This window comes from Delphinus delphis, chromosome 3, assembly GCF_949987515.2.
Source record: "Delphinus delphis chromosome 3, mDelDel1.2, whole genome shotgun sequence".
In the NCBI taxonomy this organism is placed as follows: Eukaryota; Metazoa; Chordata; class Mammalia; order Artiodactyla; family Delphinidae; genus Delphinus; species Delphinus delphis.
In genome coordinates, this window is record NC_082685.1 from 56,427,136 (window position 1) to 56,450,804 (window position 23,669).

General features: G+C 38.5%; 1 protein-coding gene across 2 annotated transcripts in view; it reads left to right on the plus strand.

Annotated features, from left to right (window-relative positions):
• Positions 1-23,669, plus strand: part of PFDN1 (prefoldin subunit 1) — a 59,773-nt gene that overhangs the window by 23,611 nt on the left and 12,493 nt on the right. For both annotated transcript variants that reach the window (XM_060008713.1, XM_060008714.1), the window contains exon 3: positions 4,676-4,760. In XM_060008713.1, coding sequence (XP_059864696.1) covers positions 4,676-4,760 — 85 coding nt within the window. The remainder of the gene's footprint in view (positions 1-4,675; positions 4,761-23,669) is intronic.

Below are 23,669 nucleotides of genomic sequence, written 5' to 3' on the forward strand. Positions count from 1 at the left end.
TAAAGAATAGAAAAAAATATTTTTTTCCTTGTGATGAGAAGTCTTAGGATTTACTCTACAGCTTCATATGTAACATACAGCAGTGGCAATTTTATTTACCATATTTTATATTACGTCCCTAGTACTTATTTGTCTCAGTGGAAGTTTGTACCTTTTGACTGCCTTTATCCAGTTCCCCTTCCCTCACCCCCTGCCTATGGTAACCACAAATCTGATCTCTTTTTCTGTGAGTTGGTTTGTGTGTTTGTGTTTGAAGTGTAATTGACCTACAATGCTATGTTACTTTCTGTTATATAGCATAGTGATTCAGTATTTTAGTACATTTCAAAATGTATAGAAGTGTATTTCAAAATGTATTTCAAAATGATCACCATGTAAGTCTAGTTACGATTTGTCACCATACAAAGATACTACATAGTTATTGAATATATCCCCCACACTGTACATTTTATACCCTTGACTCATTTATTTTGCAACTGGAAGTTTGTACCTCTTAATCTCCCTCACCTATTTCTTTCTTCTCCTTACCCCCCCTCCACTCCGGCAACCACCTGTTTGCCCTCTGTATCTATAACTGTTTCATTTTTGCTGCGTTTGTTAATTTGTTTTTATTTATTTATTTTTTGTGGTACGCGGGCCTCTCACTGTTGTGGCCTCTCCCGTTGTGGAGCACAGGCTCCGGACGCACAGGCTCAGCGGCCATGGCTCACGGGCCCAGCTGCTCCGCGGCATGTGGGATCTTCCCGTACCGGGGCACGAACCCATGTCCCCTGCATCGGCAGGCGGACTCTCAACCACTGTGCCACCAGGGAAGCCCTGTTTTTAATTTTTAAATATACTTTTGGCTGCGTTGGGTCTTTGTTGCTGCTGGCAGGCTTTCTCTAGTTGCGGTGGATGGGGGCTACTCTTCATTGCAGTGCGTTGGCTTCTCTTTGTGGTGACTTCTCTTGTTGTGGAGCATGGGCTCTAGAGCGCAGGCTCAGTAGTTGTGGCACATGGGCTTAGTTGCTACACGGCATGTGGGATCTTCCTGGACCAGGGATCAAACCCATGTCCCCTGCATTGGCAAGTGGATTCTTAACCACTGTGCCACCAGGGAAGTCCCTAATTTATTTTTTAGATTCCACATATAAGTGAAATTATAAAGTATTTGTCTTTCTTTGACTAATTTCACTTAGCATAACACCCTCTGGTTCCATTCATGTTGTCACATATGGGAAGATTTCATTCTTTTTAAAAAAACCGTTGAGTAATATTTCATCATATATGTGTATATGTGTGTGTGTATTTATATATGTATATACATCTTACATCTTCTTTATCCATTATCTATTGATGGTTACTTAGGTTGCTTCCATATCCTGGCTATTATAAATAATGGTGCAATGAACATACGGGTGAATATATCTTTTCTAATTTGTGTTTTCATTTTCTTTGGATAAATACCCAGGAGTGGAATTGCTGGATCATATGGTAGTTCTGTGGTAGCTCTATTTTTAATTTTTTTTTTTTTTTTTGCCATATGCGGGCCTCTCACTGCTGTGGCCTCTCCCACCGCGGAGCACAGGCTCCGGATGCGCAGGCTCAGTGGCCATGGCCCACGGGCCCAGCCGCTCCGCAGCACGTGGGATCCTCCCGGACCGGGGCACGAACCCACGTCCCCTGTATCGGCAGGCGGACTCTCAACAACTGTGCCACCAGTGAAGCCCTATTTTTAATTTTTTGAGGAACTTCTATACTGTTTTCCATAGTGGCTGCACCAATTTACATCCCCACGAACAGTACACGAGGGTTCCCTTTTCTCCACGTTGTGAAATCTTTAATTTGTGGTTGCTCAGCAAAATGTTAAAGAAAAGTTTTTTTTTTTTTGCATTGCTCTGGATGTCTACTCTGCATAATGCCAATAATAGAAGTCTTACTCAACCTTTCACAATATGGATGTAGCATAAATTTTAATTGCTTCTTTACTAAGGGATTTAGGTTTTTGTTTGTTTTTGTTTTGCTAAAAAATTATGAAGTAAAAAATTTTTTTGCATGTTGATCTTTGTGCACACATGCAAGTAGTTTTCATCACCAGTGGAGTGAGGCAAAGGAGCAAGATATGATCATTTTTATCTAGCCTTTTGCGTGCTACTTAATTTGCAGATTCTTTACATGCCACTAGAATATGTTTTCATATTCTAAAAATTTCCCACCCAAACAAAATGCATTATCGTAAGCACATTGTTGTTTCTGAATAATCTATGTTCAGGTTACCATACATTGGAAGTGTACCCAAAAACAGCATTGCCACTGATCCTAGATTGTGTTTTTGCAGGTGAACAACACTTTTTATATATGCTGAATCATTAGAAAATAGAAGTTATGTATCAGCCTGCAGGAGAGTTCAGAACACAGCTTCTGATGTTTCTCAAATAAAGAAAACCAAAAGCCATCATAAATTACGTTTTTCAGATGGCATAATTACAAATAAATGAGGAAATGAAACAGCAGGCTACATATCCTTGATAGTTTACAGTGCAGGGTCACATGGCATTGATTTCCAATGTAGAGGCCTTTTATCAATACAAAGCAGTGACTGTTGTAGATTATATGATGCTGAGTATTAATAAGCATGTTTTGTGCATATCTGTTATATGAAAATAATTTTTCATTTCATGCTTTAGTTTTCCTTTGTGGCATTCTGAACTGTGGAATCCTTTGTCTACCATTTGGCTTTCCATAAACTATCAGGCAGGATGTCTGTGAGAGTCTCTACTTTGAGAAGTAGTGTACATAATACTTATTTATCATGTACCACTCATAATTACATTATCATGATATATCCTTTATCTTCAAAATAACGTCTGAGAATTCATTGTCTTTTAACACTAGAAAAAGGTGTTTTCTAAAGACTTTTTCCAGAAATCCAAATGTTTCTGGGGGCTCTTTCCAATCCTCATACAATGTATCTTTGGCATTTTAAAAATTGAGAACTAAATTTTCTGTAATTTTTTTTGGTTTAAATTTTGTCTATGTAATTATTCTTTGAGATAGACATTTGAATTTACTCCATACTCATCCTTGTTTAAAACTCTCATAGCTGAGATGTCCTCAGGCTTGTAGATTGGCCAGCTTTGATGACATCTCTCTGGCCTTTGAAGTTGGCACAGTTCAATATAGATACCTCAGGGGTGTGTGGCCATGGAAAAACATGTTTTTGTTGTTGAGTGTTCTTGCTTTCTAGTAATTTTATTTTCTGCTCAAGAGATTTAGTATCTGTTCAGATACTTTATTTTTAAAGACCACATAAGTAATGACTTGACCTCTAATCTTAGCTTTGAAAATTTCCCAGACACTAATAAAGATAATGTCTGATGACCTGTTGTTTGAGAATACTATTCACTGGCCAGCAATCAGTGCTATTTAAAAATGTATATTTTACTCTGAAAATTATTTCCATGGCTGAAAGACTTTGTTAGTAAAATCATGCATGTAATGAGATGATGTTTAGTTTTTTGCTAAACTCTAAGTTATGTTCAAAGAGAAGAAACAATCTACTTAATTAATTGTATTTTTCGTTGTTGTTCTTTTTTGGAATCTGTTATAACCCAGTTGGACAGTCCTGAAAGAGATTTGAGTAATTGAGATTTTCCCTTTCTTCCAGTGGAAGGGAAATATTTCAATTTACTTGCTTTAGGCTATAAAATAGTTTGCTCTTCCTTTGCCCACAGCAAGAATTATGAACCTAAAGTCACAAAACAGATTCAGTATTAACTTTTTTTTTTTTTTTGTGGCATGCGGCCCTCTCACTTGTTGTGGCCTCTCTCGTTGCGGAGCACAGGCTCCGGATGCACAGGCTCAGTGGCCATGGCTCACGGGCCTAGCCGCTCCGTGGCATGTGGGATCTTCCCGGACCAGGGCATGAACCTGTGTCCCCTGCATCGGCAGGCGGACTCTCAACCACTGCGCCACCAGGGAAGCCCCTCAGTATTAACTTTTAAAGTTTCCCCATATTTCCACCCTCATCAACTGTAAATAATGTGCCTGAATGTAAAATGGAAAAAGTTGAAAATTTCCACTTGTGCATTTTGAGCTTTTCAGAGGTATTATACACTCTGGATATAATAATAAAAGATACTGGGCCTTATACAGCGCTTTTTGTGTGAGGAACTCATATAAACACTAATGCATTGATCCTAACACAGTACTTGATTGTGACTTTAAAAGGTCATGAGTTACTGCTGTTACAAAAATTTTTTTTAAAGGTTGGAGGAGGAGCTGTAATTTACAAATATTGTTTGAAAGATATCTAGATAAAAGTTGATACAGGAAACTGAAAAATTAAAGTTACGGGGGATTTTTATTGTTTGTTAACTTTTCTTCTAGCCTACAGTAGATTTTTATCCCTTTATGTTTTTTTCTCCTTTTGTCTATGAATATACTTGAAGCCCGATTCCCTTCTTAAGACCAGAAGGCACAATTTACTTTTAAGCTTTTATTCCTTCTCAGCCAAGAAGGCTTCAACCTGTGGAGGTTTCCTGAGTTTGTCATAACATAGTAATACATTTTATTTGTTCTCAATTGGAGATCATCCTTCTAGTTTTCTTAGTTTAATATTTGTGGCATATAGTTGTTGATTTTGATGAACATAGTAGTCACGTGGCTTAATCTTCAACTTTTTTGTGCTTTGTAGGTTTATTCTTCAATCCAAGGAGGCAATTCATAATCAGCTGTTAGAGAAACAGAAGATAGCGGAAGAAAAAATTAAAGAATTGGAAGTAAGTAAGTTTTGACTGAATACTGATAGTCGTAGTCGACTTTTAGGAAAAAAGTAATTATCGTGTCATATTAAATGAAAATGTATGCCTGCCAAGGTCATGTCACATTGTTTTCATTTTTTCTAATTGTGCTAGAGCTATGAAGCAGTCTTTTTACAGCAGTGTGTAAGACCAGAAAAAAGACTAATCTCTTGAAACCTTAGGGAGTTTTGAAGAAGATAGGATATTGTTAACCTGAATGTATTTCTTCCATTGCCTTTAAGTGAACATGTCTATTCTTAAAAAATATAATAAAATAAAAGCACAGTGTATATTTAAACACCATATGTTGTGGTGGATGGGCATGAGAGTAGGTAATGATAATAGTAGTCAAAGGATCTAGTTATATGACTCTTTCACACATTGTAATTCTAGACAAGGACTGAGTAGTAAGCTATAACTAATTAACTATCCGAAGGGTAGTGCTCCAGTGAGGAAAACAATTTTTTTTTTTAAGCTAGGGAAAAAGATGATAGGTAAGAGTAATAATTTAGTAAATCTTTGGAAAATTGGAGTTTATTATTACCATTTCTTTATACATTAAAACCTCAGATGAAATAGTCTTCTTGGGCTTTGGTGAATGGTCTATCCTGTATATAGTAAAAGTTGGACAGGACAAAAAAACTGGTTATTATTTTTTGGGACCAAGATTTCCTGAGATGGGGGTGGATACAGTGACTTCATAGGTCACTTTATCTAATTTCTTTGAATACTATTTGAGGCAGTGGTTCAGAATCTGACTCAGCCCTCTGATGAATTGGTGAGACACCCCATGTAGCCTTCAGGGGATTTCTCAGGGACACTGACTTGGCATGGCTGGGGCAAGCATGTTGTGTCTTAGGTTACTTAGGGTTATTTTTGTTTGACTACCAATGAGAATTTAAACAAACTTGATAGTGGCTTTGTAGCTCAGAAAATGTATTGTAAAACAAAACAAATAAGCAAACAAAAAAAAAAAAAAGAAGAAAACTTATCCTGTAGTAACCAGGTTGTTATTATATCCTATTTTGTCAGCCCAACTCTTCTAGATTGAGTTTTCCAAACAAAAGTATCTTAAAAAAACTGAACGAAAATATCTCATGTAGATTACCAAAAAAAGTGTGTTTTTGCACTTGTTGGTAAATATATCTAAAAATTGTCCTGATGAATAAGTAGCAAGATGCAGAGTAATGTGTAAATAATTCTTTTTATGGAAACAAACAAAAATCAAGATCTGTATATGAACATAGAAAATGATTTGTAGGTATATATATTAAATTAACACTGGTTACCCTAAAGAAATTAGATGGGACATGGGGATAAAATTGTTTTTTTCTTATAACCTCTGTGTTGGATAAATTGTAACAAGTATGTGTTAACCTTTTTTTTTTACCATCGTTTTTGGAGTATAATTGCTTTACAATGGTGTGTTTCTGCTGTATAACAAAGTGAATCAGCTATACATATACATATATCCCCATATCTCCTCCCTCTTGCATCTCCCTGTGTTAACTTTTATAATTTAAAAAAATCATCAAGGTAAAATTGCCACAGATGATGAGTTTAGCATACTATTCATTTCTGATGAATATTAGGAAATTCATTTTCCAAGTTTCGTTTCACGGAGTCTCTCAAATACTGGTAAGAGTATCCTGATATCTGTCAGGTAATAGAAATAGATTAGCTAGCTTGTTGGTATTTGAAATGCTAATTAACAGCTACAAAAAACTAGCAGAGTTAAACTATAGCCTCTACCCTACGAAGTTATTTTGTGTTTTTAATTTTTCATCTTATACACTATATTATAAAAATGATGTAAGTATACTATAAAAAACAGTCAAAAACTAAAACATGATTAAACAAAAATAATGACTTTCTCCTCTTTCTGCATACTCTCAAAATGTCACTTTTATGGTTTGATGTGTATCATTACACTTTATAAAACTTTATTTTATAAACAAGTTCATACACACATATATACACTTTTTTTGAGTAAAGAGGGATTATGCTGTATATAATGTTTTTCATCATTTGACAATTTACCTTTCCATTTTAGTAATGTAAATCTAGTTTATATTGTTTCTTGTTTTCCATTTATCCTACCATCATAGTTTCCTTATTACCTCAACATTCAATTATTGCATGATCCCTGCCTCTGCATTTAGTGTTCTCTCCAATACTGCCCTAACCTGTATTTTTAATGGTATCACCCACTACACACACTCTTCTCTTCCCTGAAGCAATCCTATACTTTTTGACTGCCATACCTTTATAATTTTGTTACTTCAGCCTGAAATGTATACACATGTGCACAGACCCACATGTGCATGCATGCACACATACATTGTTAGTTGCAGTGTTCAGATTTTCTGTTTCTTACTGATTATTTTTCCTCCTTATTCAGTTAGTTATGAGAGAGTTGTGTCAGATCTCCCTCTGATGATAGTCATGAATTTCTCCTTAGTCTTTCAGTTTAGTGGGCAGTGGTATTTAGAAACTACTATCTGGGTGCTGTAAATGCTCATTATTACTGTATGCATAGTTGAGATGATATGTTTCATTTTGCTTTATATGTTTAGGAATTTCTCAGCTCTTTTAAAGATAGCATTCCATTGACTTCTGGCTTCCATTGTTGCTGTTTAGAAGTTATCAGCCTAATTTCTGTTCCTTTGTCTTTTCTCTGTGGCTACTTTTAATATTGTTTTGTCATCTTTCATGCTTTGTAGTTTCTCTGGTATATGTTTAGGTGGGGATTTAGTCTTTTTGCTTTTTTTCTTAATCCTATCTGGGTTAAGTTGAGTTTTCTGAGTTTGAGGATTAGTTACTCATCAATTCTGGAAACTTCTTACTATCTCTGAATATTACTTCTTCACTGTTTTCTCTTTTAAATGGTATTTCCCTCTGGAATTTTTTTCTCACCTTTAAACCAGCTGTTTCCATCATCTGCAGTAGCATCTTAACTGGTTTTTCCACCTCCAACTTTCTCTGTTCTAATCCTTTTAACATATTGAAGCTAGAATGACCTTCTAAAATGTTAAATCTGTTGTATTGTTCCTCTGTGTAAACCCCATCATTGTTCTTAGGGTAACATTCAAGCTTTTTAACATACCTTCAAGGCTGTTTATGAAATGACTCCTGTTTCTTTCTCTCATGTCCCTCATATCCTCTTCCTTCTCTTACACTGTATGCTCCAGACATGCAGAAATAGTTTGTTTTTAGAACTTGCTATGTTTTCTTTGTTTCTACTAGGTCTTTGCAAAAGTAATTCTCTCCGCCTGGGAACTTCCTCCTTCTGCTCTTACCAGCTCTGTTAATCCTTAAGATCTTAGTTTAGGGCTACTTCTTCTGAGAAGCATTTTCTGATTCCTCAGTGTTAAATTAAGTGCTTTTCCCTTGTTCTGTCTAATTATTCTACTAGTTTCATAGCACAGTGTGAGGATTTGGGCATATAAACTATCATCAGTTGAAGTAATTACAAATATGGTTTCCTATTACTTGGGAAGCTTGATGCAGATTCAGAGCTCTAAATAGTTTTTCCCAAGGCCTTCCAGTTATTACTCTGCCTTTCAAATATACAGTCTCTTCTTCTGGGCCCTAGTATTTCTTGTCAGTCCAGCGTATTTCATCTTATTTAATTATCATTATCATTATTAGTTTCTACCCTCAGATACCTTAAATTAAATTGAGGAGGCATAATTTATACATAACTCTGCAGACAAAGGCCAGGCTGTTTAATTTAGCACATTTTCATCTCTGATGAAGTAAGCTTTTTGGTTTGGGTCCAAAGTTCTAGTTTTTGACCAGAGCTATTAACTCGGCCGCACTGTGTGTGCCTACCCACCCCCTACCAGCAGTCTATATAAATGACGCTATGGATCATTCTTTTCCATGACATAACATAGGTGCTAGTCTGATCGGAGAGCCCATCTTCATTAGTATTTTCTAGACTCGCTTTTATCCACCTCCATTCTCTCTCTTTTTTTTTTTTTGCGGTACACAGGCCTCTCACCGCTGTGGCCTCTCCCGTTGCGGAGCACAGGCTCCGGACGCGCAGGCCCAGCGGCCATGGCTCACGGGCCCAGCCGCTCCGCGGCATGTGGGATCCTCCCGGACCGGGGCACGAACCCGTGTCCCCTGCATCGGCAGGTGGACTCTCAACCACTGCGCCACCAGGGAACCCTCCACCTCCATTCTTACTGTTTATGTTTGCCCTCTCCAGATTTTTTTCCCCAGTCCTACTTAACCTAGAATTTGTTTAGCTTTTGATAACTGTAGTATGCTGTGTCTACATTGTCAACCAGCCTGGTGTCTCACTTGCTGGCCCTTTTCTTCTTATGGAGCAGAGGTGGGGGTACTGTAATGCTGCTGTCATGTCCTCTTTCTTTTGGGCCATGTGGCGCATCATGCGGGGTCTTAGTTCCCCGACGAGGGATCGAACCTGCTCCTCCTGCAATGGAAGCATGGAGTCTTAGCCACTGGACCACCAGGGAAGTCTCTGCCCTCATGTCTTCTTTTTTTTTTTTTGCGGTACGCGGGCCTCTCACTGCTGTGGCCTCTCCTGTTGCGGAGCACAGGCTCTGGACACGCAGGCCCAGCAGCCATGGCTCACAGGCCCAGCTGCTCTGCGGCATGTGGGATCTTCCCGGACCGGGGCACGAACCCGTGTCTCCTGCATCGGCAGGCGGGCTCTCAACCACTGCGCCACCAGGGAAGCCCCCTCATGTCTTCTTGATAGGGAGTTATATTACATACTAGAAGGGTAAAGACAAGTACCATCTTAACCTTGGGAAGATTGTCTTTTTCTTCTTAAAATTCCATATTTTACATTTTAATACCCCTATGTTGGGTTCTTCAGGTTGTAATCACTTTCCTGGGTTTGACTAGGAAGTGTTTTCATAACAGACTCATAATGTGATAGTGTTATATAGATTTTTATCTTGCCTTTATAGAGATGGTTGATCAGGTTCTGGGAGGGAATGTCACCATTTCTCTTAATGGCGATTAGCAGACCAATGATGGTAATCCGATTGAAGAGAAAAAATAAAATGCTTTAGTATGATAGAGTAACCATGTTATTTATGTCATTGAGGGAATTCTCTATTTAAAAAAAAATACTGATAATGAATAATTTTAAAGAAGATGGCTGAGTATATAATACGTAATACAGTATATGTTAGAAAATGCAAAATTGTACTTTTTAAAAATGACATGAGTATAATTGGGATTTGGAATTAGGACTTCATGAGTCTCATCTGTCTTTGTAAAAATAATTTTCTTTTTGAAATGTACAGCATTGCTACAAAAAGAAAGTATAGTTTTTTTTAAGAAAATTCAACTTTAGGTAAAGTTGAGTTAAAACCTTATTGATAGATTGAAGAGATATGTATCTTCTAAAGAGTGAAAAATACATCCTATATTTTTGCTCACTTTTTTAGAGGTAAAAAGAAAATAATTACTTGTGGACTTCTTTTGCAGTTGCAAAAACTTAGATTCAGCATTCAGATGAGCTAGAGCTGAATTTTTGATGTCTTGCCTTTTGAATCTCAAGTATTTGGAATCCTTGAGATAAGCTTTCAGTGGTATATTTGAACACATTTTGACCACTATTCTCCTATGTTCTCTCTCATTGAATTACCGCTTCAGGCTCATCTGCCTTCAGTTTAAAATCCCCATTATATTTTAGGCACACGCAAATACTGGTTGACCACTTTCCTTCCCCTCTTTCTCTGACGTGGTTACCACCCCTTCCACCACCCTAGTTAGCTCAGCAATGACACAGTAAAAATAAGAATAAGGAAACCAGGACATTCTGGCCTACATAATGCCACTTCTGACGCAGAATGTTACAATCCCAGGGTTGTGAAATAGCCCTCCAGCCCATGCTATAAGTAAAATCTAAGAAACTGTGAAAGTCCTGGCTCTTCCACAAAAATGGCTATTATGGTCAGACAGTAGTTCCTGAAACAAGTAGGAAGACTAGTGGCAAGAAAACTGGATAGGAGGTGCCTGTGACACTCTGCAGTTGGCTGAGTTCTGAGACTCTGATGAGAAAATGTTTTGGAGTTTCCATGATTGAGGAGATTTTACTCTGCCTGATGAGGATCATTTTTTCCGTAGCATGGGTAGGCACTGGTAGGCACTTGGATGGATGTCCAGTTTTTGCCCTAAGTACCTCACTTTAGCGCTGGTACCTTTTTTTTTTTTTTAAATTTATTTAGCTATTTTGGTTGCATTGGGTCTTCGTTGCTGCGCGCAGGGTTTCTCTGGTTGCGGCAAGTGGGGACTACTCTTTGTTGCAGTGCACGGGCTTCTCATTTTGGTGGCTTCTCCTGTTGCAGAGCACAGGCTCTAGGCGCACGGGCTTCAGTAGTTGTGGCACGAGGGCTCAGTAGTTGTGGCTCACGGGCTCTAGAGCGCAGGCTCAGTAGTTGTGGCGCATGGGCTCAGTTGCTCCACGGCATGTGGGATCTTCCCAGACCAGGGCTCACAGTGTCCCCTGCATTGGCAGGCAGATTCTTAACCACTGCACCACCAGGGAAGCCCTGGGCTAGTACCTTTGTGTGTATGATGGGACACCCTCTTTGGACGTGATGTCAGGTGGACACTACTGTATGATAAGCACTGATTCTTACTTGTGTTTTCAATGAAGAGAGAAGGGCAGGTGAGAGCAAAGCCAGTGGCAGAATGTTTTTTTTTTTTTTTTTTTTTTTTTGCAGTACACAGGCCTCTCACTGCTGTGGCCTCTCCTGTCACGGAGCATAGGCTCTGGACGCGCAGGCTCAGCGGCCGTGGCTCACAGGCCAAGCTACTCCGCGGCACGCGGGATCCTTCCAGACCGGGGCACGAACCTGCGTCCCCTGCATCAACAGGCGGACTCTCAACCACTGTGCCACCAGGGAAGCCCAAGAATGTTTTTTATATATTAAACAAGAGTTACACCCAATGGTTCATCTGCTTGCACAGGTCAAAGTTTAGAATCCATCAAAAAAAATTAGTCATTTATTTATTTTGTAGTGAAATATAGCACTTACAGAAATATCTATTAAAATACATGTAGTTTAATCAATAATTATAAAGCAAACACTTGTTACAATCATCCGAACCAAGAAATCAAAAATTGGCAGACCACCAGAGCACCGCCCCCTACCTTTCTTTCTCCCTTCTATTCCTGCCTGCTCTCCCCCTCCCTCAGGTAACCCTAGCTTTTGGATAATTATTTCCTTTCATAAAAAATATAGTTTTACTACCTATGTGTATATCCCTCAAGACAGTTTTTGAACTTTATATGAACAAAATCCGTCTCCATATTTTTTGCTTTGCTTCGCTTCTTCCTCAACATTGTGTTTGTGAAGTACATTCATGTTGAGATTGTGATTTGTTCATTTTCATTGCTGTATGTATTCTATTATATAGTTGTACCACAATTTATCTTTCCAGACAGCTCATTTTTACCCTTAAGAAGTCAAGGTGTTCTCATGGAGCATTTGCACAGTTTCTCTCTTAGCCTCTTGGCTGAGGAGAGCTATTTTTCAGAGACATCTCCTACTCCAACCCAGGAGAGTTTGAGTACTAGAGAGCAGTAAAGTATAAAATGTCTCTACTCTAAACATTAGCTTGGTGATTTCCCACCTTCAGTAGTAACTAGATAGCTAGGCACCTCTGAGTGTCTTAAAAAATTTTTTTTAAAATAATTACAAGATTAGTAAATTAATCTCTTTCTATGTTGTTTTGATTTTGGGAGTCTTGGGTGAAGTTTCTCTTATTGTTTCATATGTTGGGATTTCACATATGAATACTTATCTCTTTATAGAGTTCATTTGTATTCTTAACATTTATAAAAAAGGATGTTTGTTTTAAAATAGTTTTTAGTTATTTAAGACTTGTCTAAAAGAGCCTGATGGTTGGAAGGCTAGAGTTATAGTGAACTATATATATTCTCCACATCCTGGTGTTTTAGGGCTTAATGTAGCTGTGTGATCCTCCTCTGTGACTTTCAGAGAAGAATGAATCTGAGTAAGTCCATATATGCTCTTTTTCTGGTTGAGTATTCTTTATTGGTTATTATGAATATTACCAATATCTTGGTCAGTATATATGTGTTATGATTCAAGTGCTAATATTTGCCCAAATGTAAACTATCTATGATATATTTCATTTGATCAGTAGAAATATTTCAGGTCTGGTAAGAAGTTAGATGTAAACAGTCCAGATAGACTTGCCCTTTATAGACAGTCTTTCTTATTTGTCTGTGACATGCATATTACAGATATTTTACACACACACTCCTTTGATTTGATCTGTTCACTGCTGTGTGTCTTCGTTTTGTGATTAAGATTTACAAAAGGATTTGCATTCCAGTTAGTCCAGAATTCAGCCTTTTGCATCTTGATTCAGTTATTTTCTTCTAGGATACACTCCGGGGGTGGCCTGATTCCCCTCCTTGGAACACTTGTCTATAACCACACCAGACTATCCCTTTGAATGCTTCAGAGGGTTGTTGACCTCATCCTTTGCTGCTGTATGCTTTATATGGTCTGTACTTTTCTTTGTCTGACCATAAATATTTGTCCTTAGCCTCCGCCCTCCCATGCCTGAGAGTTCCTCCATTCATTTTCAGGCTGCTTAGTGAATTATTTCTTTTGATGAGTTAGAATTTGAAATTTATTTCGTGTTATTGCATGCCTCCCTGCTCTTGTAACTAGATGGTAAGGTGAAGTTAATCAGTATACTTTTCTTTACCCTAGATTCTTACTCTGATCAGTCTTTATATGACAAGTCTCTTTTAATCTGAAGTAATAGATGCTGGCCAGAAGAAATGAGTTGTTCAATACTCAATGTGGAACAGGTCACACCTGTATTAATGAGCACACTGTAATTAATCAGCTCAAAAGAACAAAATCCAAGCTGATATTTGAACCATGAATGGAGATCTCAAAGTCTATTAGACTTATAGAAGAACATTCATTACCCTAAATTCCTAATTTAAATACTAAATTCCTAATTTAAATACCTTCTGTTGAGTTAGGAGTTCTGGATTCTAGCCCTTGCTGTACTCTAAGCCTCAGTGTCCTCATCTGTAAAACAAGAGGGTTGGATTAGAAGATATCTAGGGTCACTTCTATTAAGTTTATCATTATAACCTTGGTCTTTTTCTGAATTGCCACTTTAGGAGCAAAAATGTCCCCTTAAAATGAAAAGATGGAGGGAGGCAAACCAAAACAAAAAAACCCCAGTTTCCTTTCTGTTTAGATCATTACCTTAATTTATTAATTGTAATCCTATTTTTGCAGGTAAAATAAAACTAGTTGTCTGCCTACAGCTTTGCCAGCTAAAATGTAATACGAGGTGACAGCGTATTGTTTGATATCTTTGTAGTAGTTGCTTAAATAACTGAAATCACAGAGATGTTTGTGTGATGGCTTAAAGGTAGTTTGTATTAGGTATCACCTGTTTTAGAGATACTTTTGGATAGAGCTGTGTAATAGCTTATTAACTCCACATGCATAAAGTAACATACTCAGGGAGACATCATTTTATCATTTGTAGTGCTTTATCCTATAGTGTCATGTAAAATACATGATACTTAGTGGCAAAAAAAATTCAGAAAATATTGAAAAATTATTAAATTCTTTGAGTGTACATGGACTTTTATTATAAGTGGTAAATGTTATAAAATGGGTTTTAATGAATTTTAGTTAATCTGCTGGTGCAGATAGTTATACTGCTTAGGACTTTACCATTTTTATTTTACAATTTTATTCATTTTTCAAAGAATTTTTACTACATTATTTCATTTAAAAATAGTGTCTATGGTTGATGCTGTCTTGCTAATTATGATTTTCTCCCACCTCACTTTGTCTTGTTTTGAAACAAATCTCTCACCTGCCACCAGTATAATAAAAATATATGAATTCCATCACTATTCATGAGGCCATTCTTTTGGGTACATAATTATCTTGTGCTGGAATTTTTCCAAAATGGACACACATGCATTGTAGTCCTAACTTTTGTGTAAAACAATTTAGTTCATTTTATTATGCTTTTGTTTTTAAGAAAACACATGAGGGTGGAACAATACTCCAGGTCAGGAAGCATTATCAGTTTCCACTGATGTTTTATATGTGCTGTGTTTTTATATGAGACTCTAAAAGCTCAAACTCTGTGATGCTATAAAGACATGGAAAATGATTCTTTCTTAGGGTTGGAGGAAGTGATGACTAGTGTTTTTTTGCTGGTAGTATCTGATAATCCCCCCTCCCTTTAGCTATTCTAGGCATGTTTAGTTGTCAGGCGTTGTCGGACTAAATTGCTAAAAATAACAAATAAGGGGGAGACTGTTCTAAGGCCAGCTCTTGCCACTGTCTGTAATCTGTTTAATTTAGTTCCTAAGGAGAAAGGGCAAAAGGAACATGGTGCCATTCTAATTGAATGGGTTTTTGTTTAAAGTGCTGACAAGTACATTGTTTGAGCTCTCTCTTTTCCCAAACCCCATAGGGCTCATGTACCCACATCCACTTATAGTGGAGAGCCAGAGCTGGGGGTCTCAAGAGCATCCTCTAATCAGTGGTTGTACTAGAGATTAACTAGGTGATTGTGGTCTTTTGCTCGAATTTAATGTGGCTTTTGACAGTGGAAATGTGCAGTTAGTTTGTGAGAGAGGGTGAGACAGAGAAGATGGTAGTTAAAATGGAGGAGTAATTGTGAGAATAAAGACATTTATTTAGTACTCTCTTCTGCCCTAACTCAGTGTTCCCAGAGAGTCAGGTTGTTTGATAAAATTAACCACACATGTGACTTCAGTATACCTGCACGTAATTTTAACCCCCATTACCAGCATAAACCTCTATGTGGATTTGGCTCTTGACTTCCCTGCACCTTAACTTCTTCCTAATAATAGAAATAACTTTCTGTAAAATGGAGATAGCAGTCTAGTACTTGTTTGTAAAGCTGTTGAAGATCACTGAAGGGATGATTTAAATATGCTTCCTATCCTCTGCTATGTATTTACCAGCGATGGAGTGTGTGAGAACTGGGAGCCAATTTTCAGTTATATTTCTGGTGTTCTACATTCTGTGTCAACTCACCTGAAGGTTTACTGATTTTTATATTCTGAAGTTGCTTATTGATTTTTGTGTCTGTAAGTCCTATCCAAAAATCCCTTTATGTAATTCTTTTGGTGGTGTTTTTTTGGTTTTTTTTTTCGTCTGAGCCTGGCTACTTTAGCACCAAAGGAAAAAATGGATTGCTTTTATTAGAGATTCTTAGTAAGGAGTATCTTGGGAAAGCCTATATTAATGAAGATCCTGGTATTTACCTAAAGCTTTGGAAATTGAGCAATTGGACACTGCAGGCTTTGGGAGTGCTTATTACTTTTAGGCATTTTTTAAGTCACCAACCTGCTTTACTCCCTAATTTAATGAAATACATAATCATTTTAACTGAACTAAAGGGTCTCAAATTATAATTTAGAGCACAGTCTTCAATAATATCTATGCTATATAGATGATGAAGTCTTGTGATTCATGTGGAATGACATACATGGCAGCACTTAAAATCTTTACAAGTAGCTCAAGATTGGTATCATTTGTGGTTGAGTTTAATTGGCTCTAGAAATTTGTAAAAAAAAATCACTTTCCGTTTCTGGACTTTTGGGGTTCAAACTCAGAGCCTTCATTAATGCAAGCTCAGTGTCTTTCTCTCTTTAGAGAAGGTACGAGAGGGAAACAAGCTATAGGTGGTGATAGAAAACATAAGAGGAAGAAGGAGCTTCTGGTACAATAGTTGAAGCCTTAAAATGGATCAAGTTTTGAACTGAATTGTAAAATATCATTTGCCTTAATTTTTAAGTGTTGATGCTTTCAATATCAGAGGCTGAACTTTCCACTTACAACTGATTTTTCCTTCCTTTGGGGGACTAAACAATTCTAAGATTCATGATATGAGGCTCTGGCCAATAATAATTGGCCAGAAGAAGTGTGTATGCATGTAAAAAAAAAAATCATTAAACGTTTGCTGGGTGTCTTGATTATACAGAGTACAGGGTTTTGACTAACTAGGGAGGCTTTTTGTTCTTACTTTCAATCTTATACATTAAGGAACCCACAGTCTACTGTATTTACTATGTGCCATGCACTATTATAGGCAAAGACATAATTAGCAAAGGCCCTGATGGCCTGGAGCTTATATTCTGGAGAATGGGATGCGGAGACAGATAATAAACAAATAATATAATTGATAAAGAAAAACAACACAGCGTAAAGAGACAGAGAATGGTGAGAGTGTATAAGCTGTCTTATATAGTGTTGACAGGGAAGGTTTCTCTGATAAGGTGAAATTTGAGAAGAGAGACCTGAAGGGAGTGAGCAAGCTATGTGTACATCTGGGAGAAGAGGGTTCCAAGCAGAGGGAACAGCAAGTATAAAAACCTGGGGGTGAGAGCATAATTGATGAGTTGGGAGAATAGCAAGGAGGCCAGTTTAGCTGGAGCTGAGTGATCAAGAATAGTAGGAGGTGAAATCAGAGAGGTATCAGGGAAGAGATTATATAGGGCTTTGTAGGCCATATTAAGGATTTTGGATTATGGTATGAAGTTGGGAGTTTGGGGAGGGTTTTGAACAGAGGAATGACATGATCTGATTTACATTTTAAAAGGACCATTCTGGCTGCTTTGGTGAGAATAGATTATGGAGGCAAGGGTGGAAGGAAGGAGACTTGTTAGGAGGATGTTGCATTATATCTAGGCGAGAGATTGATGTTGGCTTGCACCAGGGTGGTGGCAGTGGAGGTGATCAGAATCTGTGTATATTCTAAGGTAGAGCTAAGACAACTGGGTGTAGGGATGAAAGAGAGGACTCAAAGTTTTGAACCTGTTATGAAGGAATCATACCTCCTTCCTCCCACATATATCATTCATTGAGCTGGTGGAGAGATTTGGAATGGGTTCATGAGAGAGGAGGCATTTTAGCTGGGCCTTGAAGATCAGTTAGAATTTTGCTACATAGGGTTGGGGCAGAGGAGAGAGCATTTCAAATCAAAGAAATACTATGGACAGAAGTCTGGAAGTAGAGTGGTGGAATGAAGGGTTAAAGTGAGAAATGAGGTTGGAAAGGCCTAAGGGAAACAAGTTAAGGGTAAAATGAATGAAATCAGCATTGTTTCTACTCACTTTGTATAAGTAAGTACTCCTTGTTCTGGGCAAGTAGTTACTCCCAGTGCAATGCTGTTCATTGACTGTGGTTTCCACATAGCATTCCATGTGTGATGGGCTCCACAGAGATTCCAGATGTTTATGGGAACATATGTACTATTGATAATTCATAGATCAGTGTTTCCTAATCAGTTTTCAAGTTTCAAAAGCAATTTTTTTTTTTTTTTTGCGGTACGCGGGCCTCTCACTGTTGTGGCCTCTCCCGTTGCGGAGCACAGGCTCCGGATGTGCAGGCTCAGCGGCCATGGCTCATGGGCCTAGCCGCTCTACGGCATGTGGGATCTTCCCGGACCGGGGCACGAACCCGCGTCCCCTGCATCGGCAGGCGGACTCTCAACCACCGCGCCACCAGGGAAGCCCTCAAAAGTAATTTTAAATGCAAATTGAAAGTTTGGCTTGGGCCTTGTTATCTTTGAGGTGCTATTAGATACCCAAGTAGAGATGTTGAATAGACAGTTGGAAGTATGAATCCGGAACTCCAGGCCAATGAAATAAGATTGAGAATTGTCTATAAATTGTCAGTTTATAGGTGGCATTTAAAGTCTTAGGACTGGATTAGATCAACTAAGGAGAAAAGGTAGGTACAGGAGGTATAAACAAGGTTCACAGACTGAGCCAGGGGCACTGCAGCAGGATGTAAAAGCTCTTTACAGAGGTGTGGATAGTGTGCAGTGTGAGTCCAGAGAACTGAGTGAACACCCACACAGGCAAGCCTCTGCTGTGAAGGGGCCAAGCTGAAGGGATGGGACCAACTTCCTCCATGGTTAGGGGGCTGTGCAGGCCCTTGGTTTTGTGTTGATAGCAGGGGCTGTCAGCTAAGTTGGACCTAAGTTTCAAGTGCTTTGTGGCTTTCTCTTATTAGCACTGACCTGGAGCTAGGCAGGCCTGGTCTGCTGAGGGAAGGTTTGCTTTCCCCGAGGAGGGATTGCAGAATGTAGAGACTGACATCAAGTTAATGTCAGAGCTGAGCATGCTGTCTGGGAGGGAGTAGTTCAACACAGTTCATTTAAAGCACAGGAGATTAGAAACCCTGCTGTGTATCTGTGGTTTCTTGAGTAAAATTTGAGGGACGGGGTACTTAATGGGTGGAAGCAAACATGCCTACTAGAGTTGAAGGTTAAAAGTTCCCTAAAAGAATTTTATAATAACTAGTACTTTCACGGTTCCTTGTATACACTCACACATATGCATATACAAACATACACTTTCCTACCCTCTTTCAGTATATACTAAGAAAAGCTTCAGCCTTCAGAATATTTTTTGAGTTCATCTTACAAATTCTTAGAAAGTAATTGGTACTGCTTTTCTTTGCCCTAATATGCGTAGCGTAATGCCTTGGCATAATTATTAAGAATATGAACTTGGGGGCTTCCCTGGTGGTGCAGTGGTTGAGAGTCCGCCTGCTGATGCAGGGGACACGGGTTCGTGCCCTGGTCCGGGAAGATCCCACATGCCGTGGAGCGGCTAGGCCCGTGAGCCATGGCCACTGAGCCTGCGCGTCCGGAGCCTGTGCTCTGCAACGGGAGAGAGGCCACAACAGTGAGAGGCCCGCGTACCGCAAAAAAAAAAAAAAAAAAAAGAAAAAAGAATATGAACTCTGGAATCAAATGAATATGAATTTGAACTCTGACTGCCACATACTATACCACCTTGGGTAAATTACTTAGTGTCTCCAAGACTAAATATACTCTTCTGTAAAACAGCAACAATAGCAGGGTTGATGGATAGGGACAATAAATAACCCTTTTATTTCCTGCTTAAGTATGGAATCAACTGAAAGCCAAATCTATATGAAAATTTTAAATGTATTTTACATTTATAACTGATAAAGCTTAGGTTGAAGGATGTGGTTTAGGTGTGCAGCAGTAATAATGGTTTCTAATACTGATCCAGAATTAAGCATACAAATTTAGATGTAGCTACCCAGCAAATCTTTGGAAGTGTGGGACAACCACAGGTCTGTCTCTGCAGAGGCAGGCAGAGTGTATCTGTCAAACTTATGAGGAAAATGTGTACCTTCTGCAAGCAGGCAGATCCTGGCAGAGCGGAAGGAGTTGAGCCATAGTTGCTTTTTCCAAACACACCAATTGGAAAAGCTAGTAGTCTTCCTGAGAGTAGATTGAAGAGGCCAGGACTGATAGCTGATGAAAACTGGAGATGAAGAGGATCAGCATTTCTCCCTTACAAAAAGTACCTACCTCATAACATAATACATGTAAATCACTTGATACGGTGCCTGGCACACAGTAAATACTCGGTAAATGCAGGAGTTTTTTACTTGCATATTATGGATGCTCAGTAACTATTTACTGATTGAGCATATTGCCAACATGTACTTATAAGATAAAGGTTTCTTTTTAACTGGGAAAAAAATAAAGATACACAAATGTACAAAGCTAATTTAACAAACACCTGTGTACTCACCACCCAGAACTAACAAATGTTAGAGTACTGTAATATATATTTTTGTTTGTTTTTTACAAAAATAAAACCATGCTAATGAAATTGAAGTCTCCTTTGTAACTTGCCTCCTGGCTCCACGTTAGTCTCATTCCCACTCACCAGAAGAAACTACTATCAGGTATTAGGTATATCTTTCCAATCCATGTTTTATGACATCTCATTTTCAATAGATGATATCATATTGTTCATGTCTTTCAATAACTTGCTTTGTGTGTGTGTGTGTGCGCTCTACCCACACTAATAAATATATGTAGTTTACTCAGTTTAACTGCTGTAGGGTATTCCATAAGAAAATGTAACTTCAAAGGACCCGTTTTTGATAGCTTTAGTGTATAGCATGTAAAAGTGGCCAAAAGGCCCGATGACTCCTTCCATATGTAGCATAAATATAGACATTGGTAAGGCTAGTCAGTGGGCTCAAGGATGCAAGCGCCAGCAGGTTGGTGCACTTAATAATATCTGCTGCTCTCATTTCCTCACAGCCATGGATTCTGTGGTGAAGCCAAGACAAGTATCCATGGCCTCTGCCCATGTGTTAGAAATGGAGATCATGTGTCCTTCACAGAGCCAGAACCAGAATTAGTCAGGAAGAGAGGGAGATTTGAGTGGGAACCCAGGATTCTAGATTCCAACCACTGTATCATTCACTTTTACTCTGAAAGAAATGAGGATTCTTATGCCATGGTTGGATACTCCCAGTAGCTAGTTCTAATATTAGTGGTCCTTTTCTTATAAAATGATAAAGCCCTAAACACCAACTCTTTGCGTAAAGAGATTAAGTGGCTTCTAAGTGGCCTAGCAGCTAGAAATTGAAGAAGGGGCAAAAGGAAAACCACCCCTTGAATCATGTTTGCAAAGAGAAGTGTGCCAAGTGCTCTTTTATTACTCCAGTGTCATTATAAATTTAATTGGTGTTATGTCAGCTACTTAGATCAGAGCTAATAGCATATTAAACTATTTGTTTGTACCAGTTCCATGGTAACCTGGGTGGGTGTGGAGTTGGGACAAGGGGCAGCTGTGATACCTGGTCTATAGAGTGATTTCATCATGCTGTGAACCCCTTATCACCCTAGATGGAGAAGTGTCACTGGGTAATGACCCCTGACTTCTCAGTGCCCCTCAGAACACTCAGAGCCATGAGCAAAGGCCCTGGGCTGCTTGTCTGACCTAGAGGTTTAGCCTAGAGTTAGAGAACAGTGATTTGTTGGTGATACCGACAGGTATAACTATGAGTTTTCCTTTTCTCTTTCTTAGTAAAAAGAAAGCTGAGATTTTTTGAAAGCTTTATAAAATAACCCTTTGATATTAGAGTGTGTTTATAGTTCTCCAGTTCTACCCTCTGATGACCTATACAAATCAGCAGAGGAGGTGCCGATGAGTCATGCATCTGTGCTTTTAGTGGCTTTGAGCTTTTACTTGTTTTCACTCTCTCCAGGTCCTTTTATGGGCTTCCGGTTGCCATATCTCTATTTTTTTAGTTGTATAAATATGTTACTTGATTGGAAAGTAGTAATGTGATCACATAGAAGTTTCCTTGCCTTTGTTTGTCCATTGGCTCTCCCAGAGTACCTTATTAACTCATTAAATGTTCATGCTTCTGCTGATAACATTAAAGTTAATTTTCAGAAATTAGTACGTCAGTTTATTTTATCCTGGCTGGTTTGTGTATGTGTTACTCTCAGTCTTTGGGTGGAGTAAAGACTAATTTGCTCTGAAAATAATTCATTAGGAACTTGCCGTGTCATGCTTGTTTTTAAACACAACCATCATTACTGTCTGATTCTAGAACATATTCATTACCAACCGTGCCCCCCCCCAAAGAAACCCCTTACCCATTAAGCATTTGCTGTCCTTTTCCCCTTCCTGGTAACCATTCATCTGTTTTCTGTCTCTATAGATTTGCCTGTTCTGGATATTCATATAAATAGATCATAACAGCATGTGTCTAGCTTCTTTCACTTAGCTTAATGTTTTCAAGGTTCATCAATGTTGTAGCATGTATCAATTCTTCATTCCTTTTATGGCTGAATAATATTCAATTATATGGATATACCACATTTTGTTTATCTGCTCATCAGTTGATGGACATTTGGGTTGTTTCTACTTTTGGGCTGTTATGAGTAATACTATCAACATTCACAAGTTTTTGTTACTACACCTGTTTTCATTTCTCTAACTTGGGTATCTACCTAAGAGTGGAATTGCTGGGTCATATGATAATTTTGTCTTTTTAATTTCTTGAGTAACTGCCAAACTGTTTTCCATAGCAGCTGTATCATTTTACGTTTCCCACCATCAGTATATGAGGGTTCTGATTTCTCCATGTCTTTGTTAACACGTATTTTCCATTTTTGATTATAGCCATTTTAGTGGGTGTAAAGTATCAGTAGTATCTCATTGTGTTTTTTATTTGCATTTCCCCAGTGAGTAATGATGTTGAACATCTTTTTTTTTTTTTAATTTATTTACTTATTTATTTTTGGCTGCATTGGGTCTTCGTTGTTGCGCGTGGGCTTTCTCTAGTTGCGTTGAGCGGGGGCTGCTCTTTGTTGGGGAGCACGGGCTCTAGGAGCACGGGCTCAGTAGTTGTGGCTCGCGGGCTCTAGAGCTCAGGCTCAGTAGTTGTGGCGCACGGGCTTAGTTGCTCCGTGGCATGTGGGATCTTCCCGGAGAAGAGCTCGAACCCATGACCCCCGCATTGGCAGGCGGATTCTTAACCACTGCGCCACCAGGGAAGCCCGATGTTGAACATGTTTTCATGTGCTTATTGGCCATTAATATATCTTCTATGGAGAAATGTCTGTTTGAGGGTCCTTTGCTCATTATTTAATTGGGTTGTGTATTTTTTTGTTGTCGAGTTATAAGAAAATAGAAATTCTTGGACTTGCTTGGAGCAGAGAGTAGGATCAGACTGACTTCAGGCTTTTGCCACACATACTTGTATGTTAGTCTTGCTGCCACAGGTGAGTCAGTTACACCTCCACTTCCAAGAATGCAAGGTGTTGCCCTTACTTCCGCTCTCAGAAGGCACACCTTTATTCACCTACACCTTTACCATGCCTACAGGCCAAACTCCATAGTAAACACTGTTGATTTGATCCTCTTGCTCTTCTTGTAAGATTAGAGTAAACTAAAGACAACTGAAATAGTAAAACTTGTTTTATTTGCTCATTTGGAAGACTTGTAGAGTTTTAATAGTCCTATTGATAGATACTTGGCTT